The 9,191-nt window shown below is 41.4% G+C and overlaps 1 protein-coding gene across 1 annotated transcript; it reads right to left on the bottom strand.

The window, feature by feature from the left end:
• Positions 1 to 636: 636 nt before the first annotated feature.
• Positions 637 to 8,491, bottom strand: LOC141001579 (sodium/potassium/calcium exchanger 1-like). The gene is made up of 9 exons (XM_073472701.1): positions 7,442 to 8,491; positions 6,185 to 6,244; positions 5,827 to 5,935; positions 4,043 to 4,123; positions 2,460 to 2,614; positions 2,075 to 2,335; positions 1,894 to 1,983; positions 988 to 1,154; positions 637 to 886 (listed from the first exon to the last, which is right to left on the bottom strand). Exons 1-9 carry the CDS (start codon positions 8,489 to 8,491, stop codon positions 637 to 639), a joined length of 2,223 nt encoding a protein of 740 aa, XP_073328802.1.
• Positions 8,492 to 9,191: the final 700 nt, after the last annotated feature.

The following is a 9,191-nucleotide window of genomic DNA, read 5'->3' as shown; positions in this document are numbered from 1 at the left end:
ATCTATAGTTTGCTTTCATTTATGAATAAACACGTTTATTCTATGGATGTCAAGTTTGATTTTTGCTTTTCCTATGCCTGACCTTTTATATTAAAAACTGATGTGCGTCAAAGTGAGTGTGCAGAAGCTCAGGCTCTCTCTAATGGATGTTATAAAACAGTTGTAGGCGCATGTGTATACTTACATATTATACAAAATTCACATTTAGAAAACTCATAAAGTTACCAAAATGTGCACATATTCTAGATAGCTAATTCCATTCTGTAGATTATCTTTTATAAACAGTGAAAAAATGTTAATATCCCTGTTAGTGTTCATTGTTTTGCACACACAACCTACGCTATAATAGACAGTAGTTCTGCATCTCCTGGTGTAATCATAAAAATGAATGTAAAAGCTGCCATCACTGCTAAAAGTGATTATGTAACATGTTCTAGAAAATGTTGTATAATGTGTAGTGCTGCTGACATACCAGACTTTTTTTTTTGTCTGGCAGCAATGCAGAGCAACTACAGTAGCTTTCTGCACAGTGTCTACAGATATCCAGACCCATCTGCACATATATGGGTTAACAGTTCTGCCCGAGGTCAGAAGTGAAGAGATCGCCTGCTGTAGAGAGGGCCTCTGTTCACACGTTCAGATAGAAACAGGGCAGGTAATGAGTCGATCCTCCAGCATCACGCTAAGCACCAGGAAGATAAAATAGAGCAGGAACATGGTGAGACCCAGCGCCTTGTTCATCTTCCACTTACAGGACGCGATGGAGATGATGACAAAAAGGAGCATGATGAAGAGCAGTACGATGGCACAGAAGAGCCCATTGCTGCTGACGGCCACTGGAGCCATACCGTGGATGGATGAGTACATGAGCCACGGGACTGGAAGACTTTCAGACAAAGTGACAGAGTAAGAAGCAGAAAAATGGGAGAGAAAGAAATTAATCTGCATTTCTTTTTCAACTGAGACACATCAGGCTATCGTGCTCACCCCACAGTGATGTCGAAGATGTTGCTGCCCACAGAGCTGGACACAGCCATGTCCCCCAGGCCTTTACGGGCCACGATCACACTGGTAATGAGGTCGGGGATGGACGTCCCCGCAGCCAGGATAGTCAGGCCCATGATCTCCTCTGAGATGCCGATTGTCTCACCCACCTACATGTGAAAATCAGAGTTCAGAGTGGATAGAAGCTACAGAAATGGAAAATGACTTAAATTTTTTTTCTCAGCATGACCGATTCGAGACACGATCTTGATCTTACTTTCAGAAATATCCAGTGGTTTAGGGAGATTAAGATGGACAAGTGTAAAAACAAACAAGTGTACATTTGCAATAGCTGCAACCAGGTGCCTGGTATTCACATGCACACTTGACTTCAATGGAAAATCTCAACCACAAAGATAGATAGTTGCATTTGCTATAGGTTTTGTTTTGTTTTTGCCTGTATTATTTTGGTAGATACATGTTTTACTTCCCACTTCCTGTCTTTGTTTTTCCCACCTTTTTTGATTGCCCTACTGGTTTCACCTGTCTCTTCTTAGTCTTCCCTCCCCTCCTTTGTTTATTTAAGTAAGTGTCTTTCCCTCTATCTTTATCAGTTCGCCTGTTTTGTTCCTGGTGTCACCGTGTTTTCTGCTATCCTGCCTTTGTTCCCCCGAGCACACACTTGACCTCCACGTCAAATTCATGCTGCCGAAGGTAAAAAATTGTGGCCACCAAATAGTGGGGAAATTTTTGGGAATCGACCGACCAACAGAGCAACTTAAACAGTGGCTGGTTACAGCTAAAAGATCTTTTGATTCATGTGAACTCAGCCTCCAGTTTACACAAATCTTTGTGAGAGCTGCTCTATGTCCGTGTGCACAATTAGGAAACGTTCCATCAGTAACTGACCTGATGGGCCCACCACACCATGAGGTAGGAGAAGATAGCAATCCACATTATAGAGCCCAGGAAGGTGAGCGCAAAGAATCTTCTGGATTTCTGCAGGACAAAGTAGGTGGTATAAAAGCCAAACACTGTTGAGGCATTAGCGATACTTCAGCTGATCTCAGAAATGTGTCTGGATCTTTACCTGGTTGCGGACATCTGGAACTGTGAGCCACAGAGGGACTATTATGGGCAGCAGGAAGAGGTAGGTGGCTTGTTTACGTTGCGTGTCAGGCCACTCTAAAGACAGAGGTTCATCTTCAGTCTCCTCGTCTTTCTCCTCCTCAGATTCATCCTCATCATCATCCTCTTCACTTGACTCATCGCTGTCCTCATCGCTGTCATCTTCATCACTGTCAGAGTCCTCTGACCCTCCTGACCCATCCTCTCCTGCAGGCACATCCTCCTGAAGTGTCGGAGAAAGACATCATTAAGGCAGCCGTAGAAGCAAAAGAGAAATAAGAGCAAATACCAAAGAAGCCTCAAGAGGCCGTTTGCCTCAAATTGTAGCTCTGCACATTGACTCTTACATAGACAGGTATCAAAGATTGACTTCTGGGCTTTTTGATAACCACCAGGACAGGATTGAAGAGTACCTTCTTGTCCTCTGGCTGATCCTTCTTCTCTGTTTCTGTTGCTGGGGCAGCCTCTGGCTCTTTGGTTGGCTCAGGTTTTCCCCCACCACCTGTGAAAGGAATCCCAGAAATCTTGAATGTTTTGCCTCTTACTCATTCAGCTATCTAAAGAAACCCTCAATTAGTTTTTTAAGGCTTTTGGCCTGGTCGTGGAGAAATGCAATGAATGTGCTGTTAAAACTTGCCTCATATATGAGGTCATCCTTGTAGAGACAGGACTGAATTAATTTAATGTCTTTACAGGTTTATGCCTTTGGATTTTATTACATTCATACATTTTTTCTAGTCTTCAGTAGGGTTGGGTACCTAGTCAATACCGATACTACAATACCAGTATTGGTTTCCCCCTTGGTATCGTTACAGTTCATATCACTGCGTTGGTGTCGTTCCTTACAACATCATAGCAAGTCCCAGTGGTTGAATGGGTAATGCACAGTATTTACACCGAGGAGACTGTTGTTCCTGTTCCTGTCCTGTGTGGACTTAATATAACTTATTGTGATATTGTTGAATTATTATTGTTAAACTCAGTTCTCTTCCTTTTCGTTTCTATCGCTGTTTGGTTAGGAAGAGGCAACAAAAATACTTGGTTAGGTTTAGGGTAAAAAAATCATGATTTTGATTAAAAAAGACCCTTCCACAACATTAACCACGTTGTAGAAAGGCTAACTTCTCCCCTCTGCCTATTTTTCCAAGGGGTTTCCTGAGTCCTTGGTACAGCTTTTCCTCCACCGTATGCTTAGGGAATCCCCAAAATCTTGTGCAATTTGCTTTATGCCTCTTATGCTAACGCTACCGGTATCGGAAGTACTGGTACTAACAGAATTAGTATTGGTATTGAACAGTAGCCAACCCTAGTTTAGTACCAATTGTAAGTTTGTTTTATACAGTATATTGTACATCTACCCAATTTGATATGTTACTTGTGTTTTATTCATACCACCCAGTATACACTTCCAATAATTGCAGAGCAGCACAAAACGATGAAGAAAAAATTCTCCCATTGGCTGCGATAAAGTTATCTTACATCATTACATGTGTAGATAGATAGACAGACAGATAACCTTTTTAATCCCTGAGGGGAAATTAGGTTATCGTAGCAGTGGGTACATTCAAATACAAATACAATCAAAATACAAAAAAATACTATATACAATATAAAAAACAATAAAATACTCTATACAATAAAATGACTAAGTAGCTATAAAATAAAATACTGAGGTAGAAGAGAAAAGGTAAGAGGAACATAAGGTGCGAGAGGGTAAGGTGCGGTGTTTACAGTAATTTACAGATGATAGACATCATCGCTCTGTTGTCAGACAACAGGTTTGACTCATTAGTTCATGCACTGAAGTATTCTGGCTGTATGATTTTAATGTGAGACAGATCTTTGCAGCCCAGATGATGAGCAGTTTTAAGACTCTGTTCATGAGTCTGAAAGCTTAATGAAGGATGACCATCACATCCTTCCATGTTACCTTGACTTTTGTCTGGAGTTTTGCTCTCTGCTGTCCTTCTCGCCACATTATTCAGAGTCTCAGCCTTATCCTTAAATTTCCCTACAAACAATCAGACAGGCACAACATTCGCAATCAGGCGATACAATAATTTCACAGTTTAACAGTCGCATGAAGGACAAATAAGCAGCCACAGTAATACTGGCAGTTTGACATCAAAAACAACAACAGCATCATAATCCTTCCTGCAGCAAAGAGCAATGTCATGAAAGTAAAAATGAGCTTATCAAAGGAAGTGCACAGCAGGCACGGGGCAGAACAAGACAGGATCTTACTTTTGCTCTCCATTTAAAACACAACATAAGCAGCAATTTCTTTCAAGTTGGCATAAATATTTTTTTTTTTTTTAAATGCAAGGATTTGCTGTTACCTTTGATCCAATGTCTCACATTAAATACACCCACCTCAGGCATGCATAATCACAGGCAAAGGTCGATATAAACAACCAGGCATTACACAGCTTTATATAGCAAAAGCAAACATCCAGTTTGATATGAAATTCAAAGCATCTGATGAACAAAAATTAGTTTGGCAGCACATCATAATTAGATCAGTTAAGTAAGTAACAGATATTTAAAATGTTGCTTTGATGCACCTCTCTGTCATCAGTGATCTCCAAGAACACAGATAATGTGTTAATGTGTGTTGATACAGGGGCTGCTTTCTGTGATCTAGATCTTATATAGGCTCTTTCAAAAGCTGATTATTGTGCTTCTGAATCGTGGGGTGTTTGCTGCCTCGAGGCATGAGAGACGCGCAAACCAGGAGCCGGGGTTACAGGTAGATACACTGGGACACGCTGTGCCATGATCTTGCCTCAGGCAGTCATAGAACAAGAAATTGTGAACATTGCTGTGAGAGTATTAAAACCACAGCACCATAAAGCTACAGTAATCTTAAAGGGAAAAAACACTTGGAAAACTGCACAGGACCACATCTTAGTTGACAGATAAGTTTAATTTGTTGTTATCTTAACAATTTAAAGAGTCATTCCACCAATTTTGCACATTAAAATGTGTTTACAGGTCTTGAGGAGTACTACTGCATATGTGAAAATAGTAGTATAAAGTATTTTGTGATTCCAGAGGAAGCTGCATGTAATCTTATAATTTGCCTCCAGTGATGTCACCCAGTGGCTAAGTTGCATTATGGGTAATGTAGGCACCAGGTTTTGAAAAGGAAGACGAATGCGTGGAATAAAAGGGTGATAATTCTAGTTCTACTCTTTCGATTTTGATCATTTGGTTTTAAATTGTCCATAATGAGTCTGACAGTGTTCTGGGAGTGTGATGCAGACCAGTGGACTGCTTTTCAAAACCTGGTGCCAACATTATTACAACTGGGTGACATCGCTGGAGGCAGTTTATCAGATTACAAAAGGCTTTATACCACTTTTTTCACGTGCAGTAGAACTTCCTAAGACTTGTAAACACACTTGATTGTGTAAAATTGGTGGAGTTACCCTTTAACAGAAATAATAACGCTTTTGGTATGCCTCTCACATAATAGACATTGTTTAATAAACATTCACATTTCATATTTCACTGTGGCCCTACATATGGATCCCTCTATAGACTGTGGTAGGTATTTATCTGCTTAACATCAATCTGGACTTAGTGCTGCCTTCATTTGGGACACTTTGTTAATCCATTTTACTATCACAAGGACGTAGTATACAGACACTCATAATGAGAGCTGTTTTAACGACAGGAAATGATTAGTCATTATGGGCAACATGTACTCACCCTCGCCGAGAGGGTCTAATGTGTGGATCATAAGCTGGAAGATGGTGTTTCTCATGGTGCTGTTGTGTAGAGAAGCTGAACTTCCCCCTCGCTGAAGGGACGGCTTCAACTGGGGAAAGAGATGGCTGAAGTTACGACAGCTACTCACAGTAACAGACAGTGACACACTAGTGTTTGACAATCATATCATACTTGAAGGGAGGTGTGTTCATTGGGAGGACTGCAGAGAGGTCAATAAGATGTATAATATGTTGATAAATGAACATTGTGAGTGTCAAGGGTATGAGGATGTTGTGTTTTGTGTGTGTTTCTGTCTGCAGTTGATTGGTTGCTTGTTGGTTGATTGTTTGATTTTTACCTTTAACCGATTCTTGTCCTCTGGAGCAGGAGGGGCATTATCTTCAGCGTCCCCATTAGTCTGCGTGCAGCAATGTTTTTTTCAGTGATAATCATTCATTGGTAGAGATGGACCAAAGTTATTTCATTTTGGTGGAGCTTCAATATCAGTATATACAGTATACTATAAGCTTATACATTGCTATTTCACACATTGCATATTCTCAGGGGTGTTGTGAGTTTGACAAAATAAAAGATGGAGCTACGTGTCATGTATCAGTCTATTAGTGTGTAGCTAACCTCATTTAAACAAAAAAGAACACTATTGCGTGATTTCATATGATGTGAAATAGCATCAACAGCCAGCTCCAGCAGTATATTCAGCTCAACAAATATCCTGAGTGTGCACAAATACTGTAGCTTTGCTTTGTGTAAATTAAGCCTCAATCACACTTACCAGGGTAAAACACTGTATATGTTGAGGCTACAGAGCCGCAGCTCCTCAAAGGATTAGTTTGCTTAGGCTGATCAGCTTTGGACCCCCAAGGCCGTCGCTAGGATCATTTCACTCTTTTGACATGATTTACATAAACTCACTTTCTGTGTTAGTAATAAACCAAACTGCGTGTCAGTATGAGTACAGACACAAAATCAAGCATGAGTGAAATGGCTGGTTTCACTTTGGAGTGCCATATTATGTGACAGTGTTACTTTAGTGTTAAAGGTGCAATATGTAAGAATTTTAGTTTAATTTTAGCCCCAATCAGGTGCCCGCTCGCCCAGCTCTGCTTCCGGTGCCCATTTCGTTGCCACATTCTCTACTAGGTGCCCTCCACCCCTGGCCTGAAAATCCAAAGTCATTTAAGACCGCTGGCTGCACTGCTAATTGAGCTAACTAGCTAACAGCAGCTACAGCTAGGAGTAGTTAGCGGTTAACCTTGTGATAGCTGCTCCCTATTTGTTTGGAGTATGAATGTTACAGGTGGCAAATTCTTACATATTGCACCTTTTTAACTCAAGAGGTACACATATGTCTTCAGTAGGTGTTAATATTGTTCTTTAAAGCCCCATAGATTTCTCAATTATATACCACTAATGTAACAAATAAGTATGCTTATATTCTTAAAAGTATAAAGGCAGCTTTAAGCAAATGCCTGCAAACTGAGTTAGTAACTCTTCTGGGTTTCAGTGATGTAAAAACATAATAACACACTCATGAATGTGTCCATTGAGGACATGAAATGTCAGATTTGAGTACATTTGTCACACGAGTGCTTACCTGTTCAGGTTCCTCCACAGTAATAATTTTGACAATGTTCTTGTGTTTATAAAGTTGGGTCTTGAAGGCGTGCTCTATTTGCACATTGAACTTCATGAAAATCACATAGACAGTGTAAGCGGACACCAGCATCATGCTCTCCCACCACATTATGACATTATCCAGGAAGAAAATGATGAGTAAGATGAGGTCAAGTATGTAGAAGGATACATCTCTGAAAAGTGGCCACCAGGTCAGACGAAGAACCTCCCGTGAAAACAGAGCACACATTCCGATCACAAACAAAATGTTGAAGACTGCTGAACCAACGATTGTGCCAATTCCCACATTGCTGTGGGCGATGAAGACTCCTATCAATGAAGTGAAAAGCTCAGGAGCAGAACCTCCAGCAGCCATGAAGGTGGCTCCTGCCACATCATCAGAGATGGCCAACTTGTCTATGATTACGCCCAGCGCAGGAACAAAGAACTCATCACACACAATTGCAAGTGAGATGAACATGTACATCATCCCAAAAATGTGGAGGATCACCCAGCCTTGTCTGCGGTCTTCGACGGAAAAGTAATCTTCAGGGTATTCACCTTTAATATGTGGAGCTTCTCCAGGAGAAGCTGGAGTGATGGTGGTTACAGGGGGAGGAGGAGCTGGAGCTGGTGTGGGTGTCTCTGGTGGAGGATCAGGGGACACATAGATGCAATGCACAATAGTCCGGTTTGTAGCTGGTGATGGTGGAGATTCAGGGGGGGTGGATGCTTTAAAAACTGTTGCTGTATCCGTATGATGAACCACATGCATCTCTGGTGTTGTTTGATCTGTGGGCTCTAATTCATGTGTTGCAGTGAGAGGCTCCTCCAGCCCCTGAGTCTCTTCTGTGGCCTCCTCGGCCCCCTCTGACGAGCCTTCTCCAAATCCCTCTCCAATCTGAGGCATCGACAAAGGCTCGTACAGTCTGGCACTGATGGTCAGCTGGTAGAGGGTGCAGAGGAAAACCCCAGAGAGGAGAAACAGGACCCGGCTCAGCTGCAGTCGCTTCCTTCTTGTACAATACATTTTCCTCCCGAGCGGTGATGCTACTGGCTATGGAGAATTAAGCTGCATAAATGGAAAAGTCCAGCTCTCTCCCCAGCAGAACATGGGGTGACAAAATCCAAAACTTCAGCAGGGTGACTCATGTCATATCCTCAACTCCTTGGAAAATAAAAGCCTATTGTAAATGACAGGAAGCATCAGAGATAGTATGACATTTAGACAGAAAATATTTGTCTGCCACAGCACTATTGATGAGTACATTAAGAAGCTGTCATGACTACTTTCTTTGCACATTGGTGGTGTCTGAGAAACAGCTTGAAATGAGTGAGAGCTGAACAGAATAGACAAATACAGTAAATACACAAGCATAGGCAAAACATCAATGCACAAAGACAGACTGAATAACAACAGGTGGGGACTTACCTTGCGGAGTCAGGGGTGCAAAAATCTCCAAAAGCAGATTTCCACAGCTGGGTATTGTGGCACAAGCTATAGTCCAAACTGCTGCCAACGGCCAAAGGGTTATGTAGGACACAGGACAAGTCTTCACAATGGATCAGCATAATACCTAATACCTGAGGTCTTCTAAGAGGATTATGTGCATTGTCTCACTCTCACTTGAACATGAGCCTGCCATCGTAATATTTAATTTAATGCAAAATAAAAGGGGTGCTTTAGTCTAATGCTATTATGTTGCATAACTTTAGACTAGAAATCCTTT

This window comes from Pagrus major, chromosome 8, assembly GCF_040436345.1.
Source record: "Pagrus major chromosome 8, Pma_NU_1.0".
Taxonomy (NCBI): Eukaryota; Metazoa; Chordata; class Actinopteri; order Spariformes; family Sparidae; genus Pagrus; species Pagrus major.
This window is presented reverse-complemented; position numbering and strand designations above follow the sequence as displayed.